At 45.0% G+C, this 21,694-nt stretch overlaps 1 protein-coding gene across 2 annotated transcripts in view; it reads right to left on the minus strand.

The window, feature by feature from the left end:
- Window positions 1-21,694, minus strand: part of jag2b (jagged canonical Notch ligand 2b) — a 44,317-nt gene that overhangs the window by 4,510 nt on the left and 18,113 nt on the right. Inside the window, exons 4-22 of one of the 2 annotated variants that reach the window (XM_015350480.2) lie at window positions 16,691-16,945; window positions 15,915-15,975; window positions 11,780-11,910; window positions 11,128-11,247; window positions 10,784-10,897; window positions 9,555-9,668; window positions 8,411-8,524; window positions 7,917-7,963; window positions 7,506-7,679; window positions 6,044-6,194; window positions 5,668-5,832; window positions 5,450-5,563; window positions 5,250-5,363; window positions 4,992-5,105; window positions 4,291-4,407; window positions 3,027-3,054; window positions 2,386-2,471; window positions 1,816-1,929; window positions 1,109-1,224 (exon numbers count right to left, since the gene is read on the minus strand). In XM_015350480.2, the coding sequence (XP_015205966.2) occupies window positions 1,109-1,224; window positions 1,816-1,929; window positions 2,386-2,471; window positions 3,027-3,054; window positions 4,291-4,407; window positions 4,992-5,105; window positions 5,250-5,363; window positions 5,450-5,563; window positions 5,668-5,832; window positions 6,044-6,194; window positions 7,506-7,679; window positions 7,917-7,963; window positions 8,411-8,524; window positions 9,555-9,668; window positions 10,784-10,897; window positions 11,128-11,247; window positions 11,780-11,910; window positions 15,915-15,975; window positions 16,691-16,945 (2,249 nt within the window). The remainder of the gene's footprint in view (window positions 1-1,108; window positions 1,225-1,815; window positions 1,930-2,385; window positions 2,472-3,026; window positions 3,055-4,290; window positions 4,408-4,991; window positions 5,106-5,249; window positions 5,364-5,449; window positions 5,564-5,667; window positions 5,833-6,043; window positions 6,195-7,505; window positions 7,680-7,916; window positions 7,964-8,410; window positions 8,525-9,554; window positions 9,669-10,783; window positions 10,898-11,127; window positions 11,248-11,779; window positions 11,911-15,914; window positions 15,976-16,690; window positions 16,946-21,694) is intronic. The other variant, XM_015350481.2, reaches the window with a different exon arrangement.

A 21,694-nucleotide genomic window follows, 5' to 3' on the forward strand; every position in this document is an offset into this window, starting at 1 on the left:
CAACAGTCCCGTTGTTTTTGCAGGGATGAGTCAGAGTCCTCCAACATAATCACCTTCCTGATAAGGAAGTTTGTGCACAAAGAGAATATGGCACCTCATTTTCATAAAGAACCAGCACAACTGAGGAGCACTTGATTGCATTACTGACAACAAACTCGGTGTGCAAGTCTACTTTGTTTTATGCATCAACTACAAATGGAAAAAGCAATACACCAGGAACTTTGGGAACTGTGAAAAGATTAATCCACTGTTGTAGGAGTTTTTAATTACAAAAGCATGCATAAAGGCATTCTGGATTGCACATCATCCCAGACATCAAGGATTATTGTGATCATAAAGAGCACCAATGTTGCTCGATCTTAATCAGCGTGACAGAAACCTGTGCTTATGTTATTAACTGGAGACCCTCTGTTTTAATGAACAGGCAACTGGGTTAGAAGGGAGAGAACATACAACCTTCAATTTAGCTTCACACATGAACAGGTAATTTAGGTGAATACATACATAGTGCTACAAGTTAGGCACCACACTCACACAAAGGCCACTGTTATGCCTTTGTGCAGCCTTCTCTTTCATCTTTTTCAATCCAGCAGAGAGGTCAGACAATTAAGCCAGCATACATTTTTCAAACAGTACGTGGACTACTAACACACACAATAGTAGAAAACAGTGCTGATATGATGGTATCTACACAGTCTTAGCCTTTAGTGCCCAGTGTTCATTTGCCACAAGCCACAATAAATCACAAGCCACAAGCAGTTACAGAGTGTATTTATTTTGTGGGGCTTAAACATTTTGCTGTTCCAGGCCTCTTCCCTGCAGAGCTCCCCGTTGCCTGATTAACTCCTGAGCCCTGTCATCATCACTGATGCTTCCTGCACAGAGACCTGTCTTTAAAGCCATGTTACACTTTATTATTTCACTATAATAGAGCACTCAGAGACCAGACTTCACAAACAGAAATCCAGAAAAATGAAGAGGCGTGCCAGGGATCAATAAACCCTGAACATCCAACAACCCTGCCTTGTTTTCACACTTGGTCAGAAGAAACATGCATGCAAGCACTTTTGAGAAGGGCTGCCCGCAAGTGCAACAGTGCTTCACCTACCTTGGTACACTCGATGTTGCCATCCACACACTGACAGGTGTTGCACTCCTCCTCCCAATGGCTGCCATGGGGAAACTGCAGCCCGGTGTAGCGGCACATCTTCCCGAACCCGATAACTACAGGAGAGCAGACATGCCCAGTCAGGCAGGCAGGCTGAGCCAGTGCCTCATCCAGTGTCGGAGGGAAACGTTTATGGCACCTGGTCTATCTGTGCAGTGGCAAGATGACCATCTTTGTCTTCCGTATGATGTGAAAAACGGTGTTCACACGACTACAGGACACAGTCAAATGACCAAGAAAAGTCTGCAGCACAGGTGAACAAATCTGCAATACTACCAGCCGAGGAAATCACCCATTTTTTCTTGCCTAGATCCTGGTCAGAACTGATCTTTGGATCATTAGTGCTGCAGTAGGCTACATAAAAGTGCTTAATTTAGTCACAGTCTATAGGGCAGACCGGTGGCTCTGCAGCTAAGGATCTGCACCTGTGGCTGGAAGGTTGCCAGCTCGAATCCCATGGCCAGCAGAGGAATTCTACTCCATTGGGCCCCTGAGCAAGGCCCAAGCTTCTCTCACTGTCTGTGTGTCTCATGGAGAGCAAGTTGGGGTATTTGAAAAGAAATTCCTAATGCAAGAAATTGTATAGGCCAATAAAGTGATCTCTCTAGAGAAGCAAACAAGCAAACCCCCTCCCAAAACCAACTTACATTCTTGACATCGGGGTCCCGCTCTCCCAATGGGGCAGACACATCTGTACCCATTTATCTCGTCAATACAGGTTGCACCATACGCGCAGGGGGATGACTGGCATTCATCAATGTCTAGATACAAGGGACAGACACCATCAACAAATTAACTGATTTTCTTAACTGCATGCAATCAAGCAAGACAACATACTGTTCCCGTCATCTCTTCAGGGACTGCGACCCACACAATCACTGCGTATTCCTCCATGAGACCAAAGAAATACGATTGTCATGGGGAAAACCAATCCTAAGTGCCTTCTGAGAATAAACACTATAAGATATGTCAAAGGAGTCCTCGAGTTTACACCTAGTACTCAACCGAAAAAAGTCACACAAGCAAAATGGAAACCACTATTTCAACTTCCCCTCCCCAGTGTAGGAAAAAGTTCCATTTTGTGTGAGGATGTAACAGTCTCAGTATTGACGAGCTACTCAGCCGACTTGTGTTTCATCTTTAGGGGATACACATGACCTCACTGGGCAGGAAGTACCCATAATCCCCCAACAACCCACTTCCCTCAAGGTACTTACTGATCCTGCAGTCAGGGCCAGCAAACCCAGGCGCGCATTCACATCGAAACCAGTTCACACCATCTACACAGATGCCACCATTGTAGCTGCAGGAACAAAACCAAAAGTCACCCGTCAGAACAAATTCCCCTTGTGGCACAATGACAGAGGAGGAGGAGGATCACAAAGGCATATTTCACTTCGCTAACACCGCCTTCAGATGCAAATCCAACCGGTCTCCGTGCTGAGCCTCTCTCGCCCCATGGAGAGGGGGCGGAGAACCGGCCTCCCCCATCTCCATCCCACACTGTCGCTCTGGAAAGGGCTTTTTAAAAACAGCATCTGGCCTGACTCCGGAGCCTTTTGTGAATTGTAGGTTTCACGTTAAGAAAATTGAACGCCGCGAGCCATCAAATGCAAGGATGATTTAGTAGCTGCCTCTGTATTTTAAAGGGGTTGTGCTTCCTGCGGGTAGAAAAAAGCTACAATTTGGGACCATTATGATAATTTAACATGAAGAAAGGGGAGGGTAAGCACTACAACTTGAACATACTATGAGAAGTCAAGTGCAGAAGAAATTTGGCCTACAGCATCACAACTGCAATGATATAACAGTCGAATCATTTAGACACAGAAACTCCAGTCCTAAACACTGGACTTACCAGGGGTGAGGGCTGCAGTCATTGATGTCTGTGGAAAAGAAGATAAATTATTAGAAAAAAAAATTCACTCATTTTTAAGCAAAACATTCAAACCGAGACAAAAGTCTTCTTTCCCTGGCATTTTCAGTTCCTGGAGCACATATCATCCGGACTTCGGATCAGATTTTGTATTTAATGAGTCATTATGAAAAGGCAGTACATTTGACTGCATCAAGCCTCTAGTGCATTATGAAGGAGCAGAAAAATGTGTACTTGTACACATCTGTCTTAGTGCATGCAGATGCAAGTAGGCCATTAAAAGTAATACGATAAGCAGACATTCTTTCAGAATCACGCTCCCACTGCACAAATACCACGACTTGTTCAGGTGTGTCTGTTCATACACCGGAAGAAATAAGGTCATCAGGTGCATAGAGGACCATCTGCAGCAGAAAATGTACAGCCTTCTACATTTCAAGAGTTCAATTCTGAATTTCCCTGCCCTTTTAAGGTAAAGGACACGTGCAAAGGCTGAAATAAAACTATTGTATATGTTAACCTCCAAGCCCCTGTCGCAGCAGGAGACAGATGACATCACATTCTCAATAGCTGCTGGGAGATGGGGCAGTGTACTGGGGGTATTGATTGTTACAGCACCATTGTTAACGGGTGTTTAACATGTCACTGATCCAAGATTCTTTAGAGCTGGCCTGGTCACTCCTATCTGAGTCAAAGTTTCTTCACAATGTGTTTGATTGCACAATTATCTTGGTCTAGAAGGGGATATAACTATGTAATTGTATCTCAAAGTAAAAAAGTAAAAGCCGTTGTTTTTGTTGTTTGTTCAAGCAGCAAACTATCAACCAAAAGCTACTGTATACTGTTACAAATTTACTGAAGCTGAGAAAAGGTAATCCAAGATGTGCATCACAACCCCACACACGCACACACACCAACCTCTCAATAGTTGGCTTTAAGACAAATTCATGAAACGTCAATTTGGGTTAAGCGCAAGAAAAAAAAAATTACCAAGCTTTGCTTTTTATGCAAGTCAAGTCATGAAAAGGTGAACTCCACCTTAAAAGCTTAAACGTTGGTATGCTACTACAATACGGAGGTTATCCGCCGAGAAAAACCAACCACCCACTTTCAAAACGCAAGCTCTCTCCATGCCTCATGGAACTTTCCTTGCCCAAAAGCTATGCATGCCAAGCAGGCACACTCCTGCAAAGACAGTAACTTGCAACGCAAGGAGTTATGAAGATGCTGGCAAATGAAGTCTTACTCTGCGTGCAGGTGGGTCCTTCCCAGCCTTCCTTGCAGATGCAGGTGAAGCCGTCGCCCCCGCCTACGCACGTGCCCCCATTCGCACAGGGGCGCGACGCACATGTGCTGTTCTTTGCTGGAATTCAGAGAACAATTTGGTTTTTCCCCAACATGGGGGATTCGAAACAAGTGAACTCGCAATGAAAAGACAGGCGATCATTCCTAACACTCCGGCTCGCGCCGAGTTTGAAATCACTTTTCGTGTTAACTAAAGATGGAAACCGACATTCCAAAAGTGTGTGTGGGGGGGAGGGGAGGTGAAGTGATTATCAAAGATTGTAATTCTTTTTAATTATGGGTAAAAAGCCAGAACAGCTGGCACTGAAGATACATTTAATAGTTAGCTTCAAAACTGAAGAGCTTAGTGCAAGGCAAAGCACAGCTAAAAAAATGGCTCAAGTACAGTTTGTGATCTTAGGTTATTTTTTCCTGCTCTTCTCCAAAAGGAATTGGTGAGATTCTCCGATTTGTGTTCAGCTTTCCAAGAAGTGGAAAGGCCTGATGCCCGGTACAGGTGAGATATATATGCGTGTAGAACTGTTTAGTTCGCCAAAATCGTTTGTGTGTTTTCTTTTATTTGTATGAGAGAGAGGTTGAAGAGAGAAGTTTTGGTTGACCCTGGTATCTGTAGAAGGGGGTAGGAGGAGGAAAGGAACTGACCTGTGTTACAGGTGCTGCCGCCCCACCCTGGAGGACAGGCGCAGCGGAAGGTGTCTCCATGATCATAGCAGGTGCCGCCATTGCTGCAGGTGTTGGCATCACACTGACTTTCACCTGCAGAGGAGGACAGGTCAGGGGTCACCACCGGCAGGACTGGATGACTGATTGTTTCGGTCAGTTAATAAACATCTGGATCTGGACCCACAGAGGAGCTCGCTGGTCAAACAAAAAGCGAAACGGCAAAAAAAAAAAACTCACGCGAATGGCAGGTCTTCCCTTTCCAGTTGTCCATGCATTCGCAGTAGAAGTCATTCACCAAGTCCACACAGCGGCCACTGTTCTTGCATGGGTTGCGGTCACAGTCATTCACGTCTGAAGACGGTACAAACCAGCGATTAATGAACAGGAAAAAGCCTTCCCAGACAAGCAAAGAGGTTAGGGTGCGGACACTCTCTTACTGAGATCACACAGCTCTCCTTCCCAGCCATCGGGGCAGAAGCACTGAAAGGAGTTGACGCCATCGATGCAGGTGCCCCCGTTCTTGCAGGGACCCGAAATGCAGTCGTTGATGTCTGAGGAAGGGGGGGAGAGAAAGAGAGAAAAAGGCCAGTGACAATACAGCGGATGCGGCGATAGAGGTTTCGGCATTTGCAAACAACAGCAGATCTCCACGTACTTTCATGGCAGTAGATCCCCGTAAATCCCTGGTCACAGGAGCAAGTGAAATTCCCTCCCGGCTGGCTGATGCACTGTCCGTGCGGGCCGCACACGTTGGAGGAAATGTGGCGCACTCCATCATGGGTGGTATTGGACGCGACGGCTATCGTACAGCTGTCGATAACTGGAAAGGAAGAGGCAGATCGATTTTTGCCCACGTAACCTGCCCACCTGTAAAAATATAGATCTCAAGGCCGGAACTCCATGGAGGACGAAGAGAGCTCGGGCGATTTGAAAATCAATCAAACAGATGGATCGTAAAGCTTGGCCATGATGTCACAGCGGCTGAGAGTAGGACTGCTGGGGAATTAATATAAAGAGAGGCAGAACAATACCTTCGCAGGGGGTAGTTTTGCAGTGGTCCTTCAGATCAGAACAGTTCTTTCCCTCGTAGTCTTCTGGACAGGCACAGTAATAATCCCCAAAGGAATTGTGACAAGTAGCTTCATTCTGACAGGGGTTTGGGTTACAAGGATCGCTTTTAACCTGAAACAGACAATGTCACAGTTACATCAGATAAAGCCTGGAATTCAAATCCTTCTAAATGCAGAAGAGAGATCTCGGGCAGAGGCCTGTAATCCCATTAAAAGAAATGCAGCTCTCCAAGCCTGGGTCTTAAACAGTAAACACCTGAGTTTCCTAGGATCCACCAGCAGTCTGGTTAGAAGCTGCAGTTGGAGCCCAGCTGAGAGGCTTCAGACTGACTTGCAGATATTAAATCACGCCACTTCTGTGAGAAACACGGACAGCTCTAAAGACAGGCTTTTTTTAAGTTACTTTCCTTTAACAAAGCAAAAGTACGGACCAGGCAATGAATCACATGCACCGTGGTCATATTTCTCCGTTTTGCAGGTTTTGTAAGTCACACATCATTAGGGGAAAAATCCTCAACTTAAACAAAACTTGGAGCTTATAAACCATCAAATGCAGTTGTTTCCTTTTATGGAAATCCTGCACTTCAATAATCTGTCACTTATGGCTGGTTGATGAGATCGGTCTAAATGTCTGAGCTGTGGGTCTTTCAGATGCGATACTGGATTCTTTAGTATTAAATATCTCCTGAACTGTCAAGAGTGCTGAGCCCCTTACCGCTTCTCCTTGTGAAAATCGCACTAGAGAACACCGCGAGAGGATTTTTCGCTATACTAATGTGTTATAAATAAAATGTTGCATACAATTTTAAAAGGTTGCCACAGAAAAACTGCAAAACAAATTGGCATCAGAAAACTTAACATCCCACAGATGTATGTTACACCAACACCAAATTCTCTTTATCGGACATTTGTTTTCATACAGCTATCCCAGAAATGGCCCTCGGATGACTTCTTTCAGACTGAACTCCCGTGTCCTCATCCGAGAGCAAGTGGAGGTGTTGGTACGGATCGCTGAGGATCTGCGCAGGGCACCTGTGCCTTCCTGGGCGCCGAGAGGGCAGCCGGCCAAACTCTCCCTAATAAAGTTGCTTCATCCACTACAACCTTATTTTTAGATCCTGCAGCGAGCCAACAGCGCCTTCATGAATTACACAGAAAGTGCCACCCCGCATCGGGATCATTCGTTCCCACAGCTGGACAGGTCAGAGATCTGCCGACTACAAGCAGCCGTTTGGTTCAAATGCTCATTGCGGCCTCGGGATAGAAGGCGTTACTGCACAAGGCCGCGTTTTCAGCTGACTAGCAACAGCTTTAAGGTCGTCGTACGTATGAAACGGCTTCACAATGAAGAAGCGGCAGCCCGCTGAGCTGCGGCCTAAGGCCTAGCGCAGTTCCCCACGCCCGACCCCTCTGGCCTACTCACCTCGCACACATCTCCGGAGAAGCCTGGCGGGCACTCGCAGAAAAAGCCGTTGGACAGATCGTGGCACTTGCCCCCGTTCCTGCACAGCGCCCCCGGACACTTGCTCCGCTGGACCTCGCAGTGTCTGCCCACGAACCCCGGCAGGCACTGACAGCGGTACCCATCCACCTCGTCCTGCCCAGGGAGAAAGGAGAAACGGGCTCAAGGGCCACCCTCTTTCGGCGAGACCCCAACTTTCGAAACCCTCCAACAGCCAAGGGTTGTGGAGGGTTTCGAAAACGCAATAGCAATAAGCGGTTATGAGCGATGAAGAGTGGTAAAAATCCGATACACACGGGCTGAAAATGCTTCTGCGTGGCAAGGAAAAACACAACAAATGTAATTTCAAATTGCTATTAATAAAGAATTTACCTGGCAGGTTCCTCCATTCTGACACTGTCCGTTGCAATCATTTATATCTGAAAGTGAAAACAAACAATGTTCCTGCAATGCCAGACACACTGGTGGCCAAGTTAAGACTTTTCAACATGCAGTCAGCTCATTGCAAACATGCCATCTCAGTGCCTCAAACAGGCAAACCTCTGTTAAGTTTGTAAAATTCCAAGTTCAATGTTATTAACTGCATGCAACAAAGCTGCCCTTGCAAAAAGCCTGCCTTCTGCTCTACCCTGGACAAAAGCCTACAGTGTGCGCACATCTACTTCACACACGCAGCCCCAAACACTCCCTGGATATTTCACTGGGATGTTTTCTGCCTCCTCACGCAATTGAAAATATGGCTTCTGTGTGCTTCAAGAACTGTTTTTAAAGCAGGCTTTGGAACACTGAACTCTTCTGTGAAGTAGTATCTGTTTTCATCGATAAAAGCTTGTGGAAAAGTATAGCAGCAAATAATGGATACTAACTGATTTCACAGTTCTGTCCAGCCCATCCACGAATGCAGGCACAATAATATCCACCAATTAAATTTTTGCAAGAGTAAGCATTAAGGCAAGGATCCCCCATACACTCATTAGCATCTGTAAAGTAGAGAGGAAAATGGGAAGAAAAACAGAGTAAGACCACTTCCCAGCCCAGCCACCCAACACCTGCAAATCATGCATGGACTGCCTTAAGAAACAAAAGTTAGGGCACATTAGAGATTTGGGAAAATTGTTCCCTGCTCTTGTTTTACAGCATTTTATGGTGGAACCACCATTCTGATAAAACAAGTTAATTATTTCCATCCAGCTGTTCAAGGCCCTTCCAGTGGTGAAGGAGTACCCCATTACTGAGGAACAGCTACATTTAAATATCTCATGACACAAAAATAAAGACTTGTACCAGAGAAATGTAAGCTGGCTTATTGAACATATGCCAATGGGCTACAACACCTTTAACTCCCATGAAAGGCATCATGGTCATGACATTTTAAAATATTCAGTAGGGGTTATCAATGTGCAAATTATTTCTCTGAAATGCACCTGTCTTTCAATGACACATGATATCCATGTTCAGGTAGTGACTAATGCATGAAAGGAGAGATGGGGATATAATTTAGGCTGTAAAATAAAACTCGGGCTTGAATTTATCCCGAAGCTTGTTTACAGGTTATAGACCATTTCCTTTAGGACTCCATTTCCTGAACAAATTGCACCCAGAGTAGCAGAGGTACTTGAGACATGTCTATCCCCACTACCCAATCTGTACCCAGAGATAACCCCTTTTATTTTAAATTTAGTCCCAAGGCTAGCAGTTGCCAGGCCATGCATTATTTATAGCTTTCCAAGTCACCTGGATCAGGTTTCAAATCATACCCAGCTTTCTCCATGCAGCAAATTTAAATTAGAAATGTGCCATAATATAGGCTCAACATGGTGAGGAAAAACAAACCACACAGCAGTCCCACTGATTAAGGCCAAATATTGAAACAAAACAAAACCGCATGCAAGCAATTTCTATAGATCTCATAACGGGCTTTATTTTTAGCTGCAAATACTCACTGGTCTAGAGCAGCAAAAATAAAGGCACATCTATAATGCGAGAAACAGCACCCACAGAAGGTCTTACCCAGGTGGCAGGTTGTTCCAGACCACTGTGGAGGACAAAGGCATTCAAACCCATTCTCCTGATTGATACAGGTTCCCCCCCTAGCACAGGGGTTGGAGGCGCACTCGTCCACATCTGAAAGAAATGCCACACTGCTCTGACTGCCCGCTCGCCAGTCAGTCACGGGAGAACACCACAGCCCAGCCCAGCAGAACCTTCATCTCAAAGATGTCAACACACTGCAACCAGAGATGAGCTAAACCATGCCGTTACTACACAACCAGATAGATTCCAAGCTGGTTGGAAAAAAAAATACAGATGATGTTTTGGCCTATCATTGTTCACATTTTGAATAAAACCCAGATTAGTTCTCGTGCTTTCCAGATTTAGAACGTGCGCAAGGTGTATTACGCTTAAATAAAAAAAGTTAAACTGGAAAGCCTTCTGGCTCCTCACAGTGCATGGGAGCCAGTCTTATCTAATACATTAAAAACAACTCTAAAGCCTATTTCAAGAGCTTGTCCACAAGAAAGAGCATCCAGAGCTATTATAGTCCCTCACTGGCAGAGCTCCAGATAAGACTCTTAGCTTTTGTGAGAAGATGTTACTGTCTTCACACTATAACATGATTATCCTTTACATAATCCAGGCCTACAGATCAAATGCTATTAAACACAATCCTTACACTTACAATAAAAGCACAGAAACCCAATTATGGATAAGTGTTCCTTGTTCGTAGAAAATAATGCAACAAAACAATTAAGAAATGGTTCTTTAAATTAAGGTTGAACAATTCCAGTGTTGGTGAAGCCAACATATTGCTAATTTGTTAAAACCTAAGATAGTACAAAGTCAGAACCCCATCTTGAGATTCCCAGTTGCTGTGACAATGCAGCTGTGGCCCCAGATGTGCAGGGGAGAAAAGCAAGTACTAGAAGGCACTGGAGGAAGAGACCTTAGCAAAACATAAGGTCTACCGGGTAGTACTCCTGCACATACATGTATATTTGGAACAAGGGAATGAGTGCAAATTGAACTCATGTCTAAATTGATGATGTCAGTAGTGATTCGTTTAAAACCCTCAGCAATAAAAGTACATGAATGTCATCATGTTTTTGAACAGCGCTTTTAAATGACGCCCCTAACATCCAACCCCCTGGCGCAGTCTGCAGCGCATTGTAATTAGTAGATGGCGAGCTCAGTTTCACCATCGCAAGAATGGCACGCGTAAAGACGTCAAGTACACTCACCATTGGCACAAGTGGGCCCACTCCAGCCTTGGGGGCACTGGCACTCAAAGCCAGTTGGGGTCACGTGACAAATGCCACCATTTGCGCAAGGGTTCGATGCACAGGCGTGTTCAGCTACAAATACAGGGGTTAAAGGAAGAAAGTGGTAAAAGTTTAAGCCGTTACAATCAAAGAAAAGGGGAAAAAAAATCACAGAAGACACATGAACACTTTACTCTCAGATATCCAAGTCTTATCTAGAAATGTCAAATGATTAGCAGGTTTATGCAAAAAAAATCTTAGAGATTTAAATCTCCTGATGGGTTTTTCACTGTATGGATCATGATTTATAATGGACCTCTTACCAATTTCGCAGTTTTTGCCCGAATACCCATCAGGACAAGCGCAGTCATACTCATCCGGCTCGGTGTTCATACATTTGCCTCCATTCAGACACGGGCTGTGCGTTCCACAGTAGTTCAAATCTTCATTTCAATGAGGGAGGGGAAAAAGGGCATTTAGACAGGAGGGACAAAAAAAGTAATACTGCATGAATCCTGTCCCCCCCAGTCCCCCCCACTCAGACACCCCACCCCCTCAGCTCTGGCAGCAGAGCTCTGTCGTTAATCCTCCCTGCTCTGGAGAGAGGCCACACGCAGACTGATATCAGCATGGGGCTCTCCAGGGCACGACACACAAACCATTAAAAGCGCAGAACACACTGCCAAAATCCATTCTTACCTTTTTAGGCAAGAACCCCCATATCAAGACATATCCAGCACAAAAAACGACCACAGAAAACGGCAGGATTTATGTACGTAGCATTTAACAGGCTTGCACAAGACCTCATTTTGTAGCAAGCTCGACTGCAGCGTGTTCAGCTAGCAGGGAACAGCTGCAAGGGGAGCTGAGTGCAGCACAGGGCACTGCAATGAAATTGTGCAAAGCCTGCATGTGAGGAGCACAGTGGAATGACTGCCCACTGGCACAGCAGTGCTGGGAAAGGCTCGGTCCTACCTTTGTTACACAACAGCCCTCCCCAGTTCTTCTCGCAGTTGCACTGCCAGGGTTTCACGCAGGTCCCGTGCATACAGCCAGGGTAGGGCAGGCACTCCTCACAGAACTGGCCCTGCCAGCCATAATGGCACCTGGAAAAGCAGGAGCGCCAATTAAACCCGGCCCTGCAGCACGAGCACAGCAGATGGGGAAACTTCCAGACTTAAATTAAATGTTGCCTGAAGAGCTGCACTACACCAATAAAATAAACACTCAGTTGTAGCAGTCCCAGCTGTCTAGTCTGTTCTCTCTGTACCCATTTTAAAGTGCCTCTCTCTCTCACTCCAGATGCTGGTGGGGGGGGGGGGGAAGGCAAGATTTACAAGGGCTTTCAGCGGACACTCAAATTAAGGGTGGGTTTCGTGCAGCTGATGGGGTCCCCTGGCGCACATCAACCCTGCCTCTGCAGCACAGTCCAATCTTCTTCAGTTCTGGAAACACTGCCAGGAACGGGGACGTTAAAATTAGGGGATGCTCTATGCATAAGGACACAAACTAAATATACCACTAAACTTACCAACGAATCCTTTGATTTTCTTCAGCATTTTAATAGGATGTTTGAATTGTGTTCTACCAACAGCACAAATAACTGGAAGCCCGATTAAAAATTAAATTGATCTTATTCTGTACACTACATCTTTGCACCCAGCAAGAGTGAAGATTTCTCCATTCACATATGCCAGAAGGTCACTCTAGCAAGGAAGGAAAATGAGGCTCTGGCTGTGCTTGGTGTTTAATTTGAGTTCTCTCAGGCAGACGAGTCTCAGGATCACAGCTCAGTCAAGTCCAGGACATCCTCTACTGCTCTGGAGTGTTACTTACGGTTCCCGCAGTTTAGTGATGTGGAACCGCAGTGGAAAAGGCACAACACCAGGATCCACAGGACAGGTGAACAGAACAAACCCTGGGATATACTGTACTGCATATTTGCCAAAAGACTCAGGGCTCTCTATACATAACATGGAAGGCTTGCGGCCAATCCTTAAAATAACTTCAGTGATGCTTCCAAAATAGCCTACTGAAACCAAGCACTCCAAATCTTTATTACGGTCTTCCCACATCTGTGCAACGACACTCAAGACAAAAACGAAATACAGTACAGTATGAAAGAGGTCGCTTGGATACGCCTTGAACGGCACCACACGGAAAATACATTTGAAAGGCCTCTTCCATGTGCAAAATGACCTCCTGTCTGCGATACGTTATCGCCTAAGCACTTGCCTCTGGGTCAGCTTTGTGCTTCTTCCTACTCTTTCCGACTACAGCCTTCCGCCAGAATGGAACTGTATTCTGTCAAATGTAAATGCTGAAGAGGGAAGAAGGAGCAGAAGAATGGACTCCCAGGTGGCCTTGACTATTCATCATGTTTGGATGTCAGACTGAGCTCCACAGCCGGCCAGCAGCGACAGCGCTGTTTACAAGTCAAAAGGTGACCGTGTGGGACTCTCGCTCGTGGTACGGAGGGGGGAAGGGAGACAAATCAGTCCTTCCTGTTCTGGAGGAAGTCTTGATGCTTCCTCGATTAACAGGTACTAAACATAACCACGTCTCCATTTCCTGGCCAGAACGGAACATCATTGACTGAAGCCTTCAACATGCCTGATACAGGAACACGCTGCTCAAATTCTTTGGTTTTCCTTCTTAGGTTGAATTATGTGTCAGTTTCGGAGAATTCAGTCAGACTGTTATGAGTAACAGGATGCAAGCATCCTAGTTTTGTTCTAAATGCAGCATTTTTACTTTAGCCATTTTGCCCACAAAATGCCAGCATTTTGCCTGTGCTTGGTTGAATGCAGAATTTGGCAAGGTCCCCTCACTAGGCATCACATTCTCCAGCACCCACTCATCGTTATTCACCGAGTTGCTCTGCTGTTGCAGGCATCCCAAGCACATATGCTTCCTCCTGTAGGACAGACCTAGAACAAGCTCAGTATACAGCAGAGCAATTACAGTATGAAGGCACCGCATTGCAATGATCCAATACAGGTGGTTAGAAGACATGCTTACATGGTTGGATCTAAGCAATCCATCAAATCACAGAGCAAAGCAAACTCCCTTTTCTTCCATAAAACGGAATATAGAACGCTTGTCCGAAGATCAAAACATACCAAGAAGCCTGAAATTCAGGTTTTCAAAAGCATTTCCCGAGATTAAAATCAGACTTTTTGTGCAAGACACCTTGTACACATCTTGGGGGAGAGTCTTGAGCTCATCCGTTTGAAATGCTTGCAGTGGAAACTCTGTTCAAATCCTGCTTTGCTGCCACTGTCTCTACTCCAGACCCTGTGGAGCAGAGGCTCACTCAGGGAACCAGTGATCTCTTAGCCCTTCCTGTTGCTGAGGAAGAGAATCCTCCTCTGCACACACTTCCAGCCACAGCGCCAGCCAAAACACACCAAAGACAGGAAGAGCTAATCGGAGGTACTGACGTGGGCAACACTGACCAAATGCATCAGTCCAGGAAAGGGGAAAAAAAGCACGACTGAATGAAAAAAACAGCCTCTGTTTTCTGTGGAAGTGAACAGGATGGTGCATACCAGCACAGAACAATGGCTTTCTATTAACAGCATTAAATCAGAAGCCATTAAGGATCAGATATTATGCAGAAACTACAAGACACCCAAGAACCCAGTTATTCCAAGGTAAAGTAAAGAATAACTTCTCTCCTTTTGAGCTGTGCGAGTATTTATCTTTTTCCACATTCATATTGTATTTATAGTTCCACAAATCCAAATTGTAGCATTTTACTTCCCTGTGTTTGCCCAACTTCTTAAATCTGTTAAGAAATACATTTAAAATTGGTAATGGCAGCAATTTTCCTCCCCAGATTTCTATAAAACATATTGATGGTTTTAGAACATTAAATACAACATAATGAAAGAATAAACCAGAAGGCTTTGCGGTCTGAAACATTTACTTGAATCCAATGGAGATATGAGTATATTGTCCTGGTTTTATGAAATGAAGGTAATCAAGCACACTCACTGGTAAGAGTTTTAAAAACAAAAGCAATTAATCTGGAAAACAAATGCTTCTGAAAGGTTCAGTGCAGGCACAGGGAGAATGCAGAATGAGGCCACTTTATGACTATGTCCACAAAGCACCTCACCCCTGAGCCCACCTCTAAGCACACAGAGACCATCTGTCCCTAAAGCAGAAAGAGCAGAGGTGAGGAGAGTTGAGGAGCACTTTTAGGTGGTGACAACGCAGCTTAGAGAATCGCCCATCGAGACTCTGTAGCCCTGGCCCTTGCCCCAGGGCATTTCCAGCAGTCTGGCGTTGTAGATCTCTTGTGTTTCTGCCGGGAGCCCATCTCTCTCCTTGCAACTCATTCCTACATGAAAGCATTCCAGAGCCATTCATTTGCAGGACTATTTATTGCTGCAGCTGCTTACATTCAGCAACACTGATGCTGCATCTTGATAATCGGGTCAGTGTCTGCGAGCCTAAAGACCAGTCGAAAAAACATTCTGACTCGGGACGACAGAGTTAACGGCGCTTCAGTAAAAGAGCACCGGGTCAGCCCAGCCCAGCCCAACAGCGTCTGTCTTCTGCCAGGCATCGCCGGAGACCAGCTCTGGGCAGCCTCCACCCTAGGGAGGCTCTTCGCAGGTGGGTATGAATGTTTCATGTGCAGCCCATGCAGGAAATACAGCACTCCACCTGGCCTCCCAGACAAGCTAGCTCCTGTGCAAATTAACGCTAAAACATTCAATGACTCGGGAGTCGCACAGAATTAACAAGGTGTTCCGATATATTCAGCATCAGTATTCACAAAGTCGTTAAACGCACATTAAGCCACCTCAGCTGTTGAAATGCTAATTAACACGTGTCCTACGTGAGCTCAGTACCCACACCACCACTGCTTTAAAGTCTCATACCAAGCGACTAATAACTTGTAAAATTGCATTCTTACGCTCCACTTAACCGATCCACAGCAAGTCTTGATAGACCTGGTTAATACCCAAACCAAATGCAAATTCTCCAACGTACACATTAATCCGTAAGCCGACAAGGATGGGTTACATTTTTTTTAAATAACGGCAATCTCAAGTACACTGCAATCTAAAACAAAAAAACTGAAGGTTGAACTTACGTGCATTCACCTGGCTTCTTACAAGTCCCATGAATCAGGTTACAGCCTTGCTTACAAATAGCTGTGGACAGGAAGAGAGAAAGATCACCTTTGGGTTGCTTTGCTTGAACAGGTCTAACTTGCTCAGACAATGACAGAACCTGTGATATTGAACCTTTGACACTAAACACTAACACTTAGTTGCCCTCTTGCTTCCTCTTGTAAACCCACATTACAGGCATATAATTTACTGCCTGATCTCCGAAGGACTGCCATCCATCTCCTATAGCACTGCCCTTTCTAACCTCCCTCTTACATGTCAGCCTAAAGCATGATGCATATTTCAGATCATTTTATTAGCTTTATGGGAAGCAGAATGACAAAACGGGAGACACGAGGAGAAAGGCAAAGGTAAAAATAAAACCTAGGGTTATGTAGTGGTCCTGGAAATTACTGCAGGCTCTAAGAGTGACACAAAACTGAGACAGGGGTCAAATTCATGAGCGATTGCACTAGCTTAGAGGCTGGAGTCCAAGAGCTCTTTGTGAAAAGGCAAGGCACTTGAAGCAAAGGCCAAAACCTGTTCTGTGCTGAATTAAAATGGGCTCAGCAGCCTTCTTTAAGAACTATGCCTTACATCTAGAATCTTAATACACCAGCTCAAAAAAAGGAAAATCAAGCCTACTGTTTGCAGACCTCCACCTTCATTACAGAGCAAAAACAAACCTATCGACCCCAGACTTCTTTATTTCATGGACCAACTCTGTGAAAGCATTCTGAAGTCCCAGGACAGTTACCTATGTTACAGTCGGTGCCTCTCCAGCCTTCCATACAGAGCTTGTTCCCAAGCTGATCACAGACATAGTGGCCAAAATAGTCATCTCTGGGTTTGCAGTGTTTGTTGCAGGCTACACCGTAGTAATTCTCATCACACTTGACCCAGATTCGGTACTCAAAGCTGGCGATGGGTCCGTTGTGCTGAAGCGTCTGTCCATCATCTCCTGGGTTGATCATCCCGATGTGGATGGCTCGTTCAATGAGCAGGTCGGAATCTAGATGTGCAACGGGAGAAAAGAAAAAAACAAAGCCATGACTGCATGAGGATTTGCGGTTTATCTGCCCCTTCCATCCCCAATCTGTTTAGGCCTTACCCACGAAAGTCAAAAGTTGAAAACAATCTCCTCACAAAAAAAACACAGGGTGTAGCTCAGGGCTGCAAGAGTTTGATAATCAAACCCTGTTTCAGTTTCCCTGCTTTGTGCGTCGCTTTGCAGGAAATCCAACCAAAAGTGCTTGGAGCCAAGGAGGAAATAAGAAGAAAGTGGAACAAACTGAAATCGGAAGGGCCTTTTCTGTTCACAAGGCAGTGAAACCCCGACCCGCCCAGGACTCAAGACAGAAATACAACCAGGCTGCAAGACAAACCCCTCCACCCCACCCCCAGCACTGGCGTACAGAACAGACACTTGCAAACAGGGCTTCCTGGGCTGCTCTATAAAAGAGGAATAAACAGACCAGATCAGACCACCACAGGGGTACAAAGCAGGAGCTGCACAGTGCTGCAGGGCCGGATACCAATATTTTAACAGCAGTCACTAACGGGCCTGGCACTAGCTTAGCCTTCTCTAAAGGAAAAACAGAAGCAGTTTTGAAGATGTGCGTGGATGACCACCAGCTCATCAGTCAAGACTGACTTTTAACAGTTTCTCAGTGATTCTATCAATTGGTAAAAGCCAAGGAATCCTGCAGACATTAAAAAAAGGGCTTCAGTAGGACTAAACCTACTGTAAGGCTGTTACATCATCTGCACCAGAAAAGACTTCTGATTTTCACCACAGAAATGGCTAGTTTCTAGTCAGTTAGTCCTTTCAAGGTGACGTGGGTTAAAAAACAATGTTAAGCTTGGTGAAGACAAATTAAATCACACACATTAGCGGTCACTTATGAGTTACACAAGTTGTGTACAATCTTGCAGTTTCACAAGTAGCTCTCAAAAGATTGCTGCCTAAAACAAAAACTGACCACAGACAGGATTTCACAACTGGGATGCTTTCGGAGAGAAAGTCAATAAACCAGACAACTGTCCTCATTTTAGACTTGCTCATTCACGCCCATGTGACAGGCACAACTCTGTCATTGAAAGTGCTTTTGAGCTCTTAAAATTTACTGGATAGTGCCCGAGTGTTACCCAGATATTTTTTACCCACTTGTACCAATAAAATTCATGCTGCAGTTTTATTTTTTAATTAATTAGTCTAGATTACCAGAGTCATAAAAATGCACTGCAAGGTTATTTTTCTTCCTCTGTGTGGATGCTATCAAAGTAAGAAACTTCCACTTCACAATTAGTAGACATTATGAAATGGTCTAACACAAATAAAACAGTGGTTTACCATTTCCTCTACTGACCACCTCTGAAAAAAGACAATGGTTTCACTCTAGCTTTCCACTGACAATGTTGGTCAAATTAAGGAGCAAAAACGGAAATAGCTCTAGTGTGCAAATAAAGGACAATGCAGCACAGTTTTCTCACATTCTTCTGGTCAGAGTGTTTCCTGCAAGGTAAGTGTTTAAGAGTCTTTCCTGTTCCCCAAGCACCCCAAATGAGGTTTCAAAACCCCAAATCAGCACCGCAAAGCTCTTCTACCACCTTAATAAAGGACTTAAACTGAAGCAACTGGACTGCCATCATGTGCACATCTTCAATCTGAAATCCTTTATGATTGATATATCTTATATGCTCATATTACATAAGCCATGGCTGAACAGTAGGTAATGGGAAAAGTATTTATCTATTAAACATCAGTGTGAACAAAAGAGTCAAATTAAATGCAACACAGGCTTAATGCAGACTGAAAACTACAAAGGCAAACTGCCCTCCCTGTTGGTTTTAACACATCAGACACCAACTGTACAACTAGTCTTGCGCAATCTCCTTGACAAGACCTCTGTTACATCAGCACGAAATGCACGACTCAGAGTGCTAGGCTGATTAAATAAAGTCTCATTTACACTTGTTCCCTCCCTCATTAAAAACAATCAGCTTTGTCTTTGACTGAGCTGGACAGGACTAAAATTCAGGAGGATCTGTTCCATACATTAATTGCTACTCTGGCTCTTGACTTCCACTGCCCACCAATGTAAAGGCCCAAGCTGGTAGGGCTTTAGGGACCAAGGTGGGTCCACTATATTCCAAGAGCCCCCCCAGTAAGCCTGGCTAGAGTCTTTAACAAAACCGCAATCCACTCTCAAAGCCCAACCCAGCCTGCCTACCTTCTAAACAAAGCACTGTGGTGAGCAGAGGTGCAGAAAATCACTCTGAAGACAGGACGGCCACAGTACAATAAGGCACTGCAGCGACCTTAATAGGACACCACGGCTCTAGAGCAGAAATAAATACAAACGTACTGCTTGAGGAGCAAACACTGGGATTTCTGACAGCTAATGAAGAATATCCTGGCAAGTCAAATGCCTTTACTGTAAGGGTAGTAGTTAAAGAGTTAATGCTTGAAACAGCAGAGAATTGGAGTGCTTTCAGGGCTGGTTTTCCTTTATAATGGATGAAGTGAAGAGCCAGACAGCATAACTATAAATCACGATGAAGCACAAACTGGAGGAATACAGAAATTGTTCTCTTTAGTATATCCAGGCAAGTCTTCCCATTGCCTGTAAAAGAAGACCGACGTACCGAAGCACGTACAGTACAAATTTCAAGGGAATACATGGAGCTAATGTAACAGTGTAGATGTAGGAACGAAGAAACCTTCCATCTGGTTTCATCAACGCAGCCCAGTGATTTAAATTAAAAGGCGTTGAATTCCAACAATCCTCTTCTGGTAAGATCTCAGTCTAGAAAAGATGTTCCAACACGGAGTCCCAGAGGGTGCTGAGCTAGTGCACAGCCAGTTCCTTCTGAAGGGAGTGATCTTCACCATACCTCACAGGACCCAGATTCAGGAACTGCGGTTACAAGCTATTTCATCTGTGTGCATTCCTGAGTAATTTGCACAGTTCTGAACCAGACAGCCTCCTGGCACGATTGCTCCAAGGACAGAAATTGAAAAAGCAACGTCACTAAACCGCAAGATAACTAGCACTCACAAAGAGAAACTGTATATACCTGACAGCTCCCCCGCCCTTTCCGCAGGCAGTGCATCGTGTGAAGCGCGTCAGCTCCGAGCTCAGCGCGATCGCTTGGCGCAAAGCTTACAAGCTTTGAAGCAGGAACGGATTTGTTTTCCCCAGACTGTTCAGAGAAAGCCACAAGATGCCCTCGCATTTGAGATGAACTGCCACATCAAGGGGCTGCGTGCAGTACACCCATGAAATGGGTCATCATCTTGGAATGTGGGAATCCGACAAACGCATCAAGGCTTTCAAATTCGTCAACATTCATTAAATACTCGGCGTGCCCATGAAACCTTTTATTTTTCAGCTGTCCGCAAGCAACTTTGTCACCTTGAAACTGAGAAAACCCAGAATGTGAGGATCTTGAACACTTTCTCCACCCTGCAGGTCCACAAGTCAAAGGTCCTACAGCAGTTTACAGTAAGAATCTGAGAACATGCACTGTTTACGCTGTACTTACATGCAAATCCAAACCGATTGGGGAAAAGAAATGTAAACCTTAACTTGTAACACTCAGAAACGTCCATGCTTATTTATGCAAGGCAAAAACACGGAGTAAACACATCTACATTAGCAGGTCCAGCAGGAAAAGAAGAATGGGGCAGAAGAGGGTGTGCTCAGCTGGCGGGGATGTGGAAAGAAACAGCAGCAGCAGCAGCAGAGCAGTTCCAGCCACAGCATGACAGTGCAGATGCTGGCTGGGGACCCACCACCCACCCTTACTCACACCTGGAAGACAGTCTGGCTTCATCAGCCACTCAACGTTCACCAACCAGCACGGCTCAGACATACCATCACAGACGAGCACAGGCAGTGTTAAATCATGACAGCACGCAAGGTCACTGCAGAACGGCTCGCCCAAGGGGGGGGGGGGGGGGGCGCAAGACGCAGAAAACAAATGAGGAGAGACTGTTTTCCGGAATAATACTCCAATCCCAACGGCCAGCTCCTTTACAGAAGGGTTTCGATCTTGTGCGCCGATAAATAGAAGCACAACTGAGCTGTATTAATCTCAGTCTCCCTGGCCTTTCTCAGAACTGCTCAATTACGGACCAGCTGCTGCACAGAAAATACCTTGGTAGTTTCATTAGGGAACACCTGCTTTGCAGCTATTTTAGGCAGGCATATTTCCCATCTAGCCTTACAAAAATACTTCCCCAGTCCCAGCCAGTACCGGCTCAGTCTGCTGTACTGGACGCAAGAGATCAGGCAGCCCTTACTTTATGGCTTTGGCACGCCCATGTTTTTCACTAGAAATTCACTACTTCTTTTCAATTGAGCCTCATACAAGAGCTACATTTCCATTTAACAAAACTGTTTTTTTTTTGCTCCATCTTAAGTAGGTCATCCTTAAGTTGAAAAACCAGCAGGGATTCTCTGGGATGCTAGAATTGGAAGTCCTTCTGTAGTTAGTTTAGAAATGTATAGACTAGAATATATAAACAGTGCACAGTATATGGACACATTGTGTGAAATCCTAATGATTTTAAGATTACACAAGGTTAATCAAATCACATTCAAATTGCATTTCTAAATTCATTCTTTATCGTACCTGCATGTTTTTGGTCAAGAATTACTGCCTTTATCGAGCTCATTTTAAACTCCCGAGTCAAAAACATTTTTACATCTTCAGACATGAAACAACCGCCTACCTTTTTACATAGATTGTATTC

This window comes from Lepisosteus oculatus, chromosome 8 (genome assembly GCF_040954835.1).
Source record: "Lepisosteus oculatus isolate fLepOcu1 chromosome 8, fLepOcu1.hap2, whole genome shotgun sequence".
NCBI lineage: Eukaryota > Metazoa > Chordata > Actinopteri > Semionotiformes > Lepisosteidae > Lepisosteus > Lepisosteus oculatus.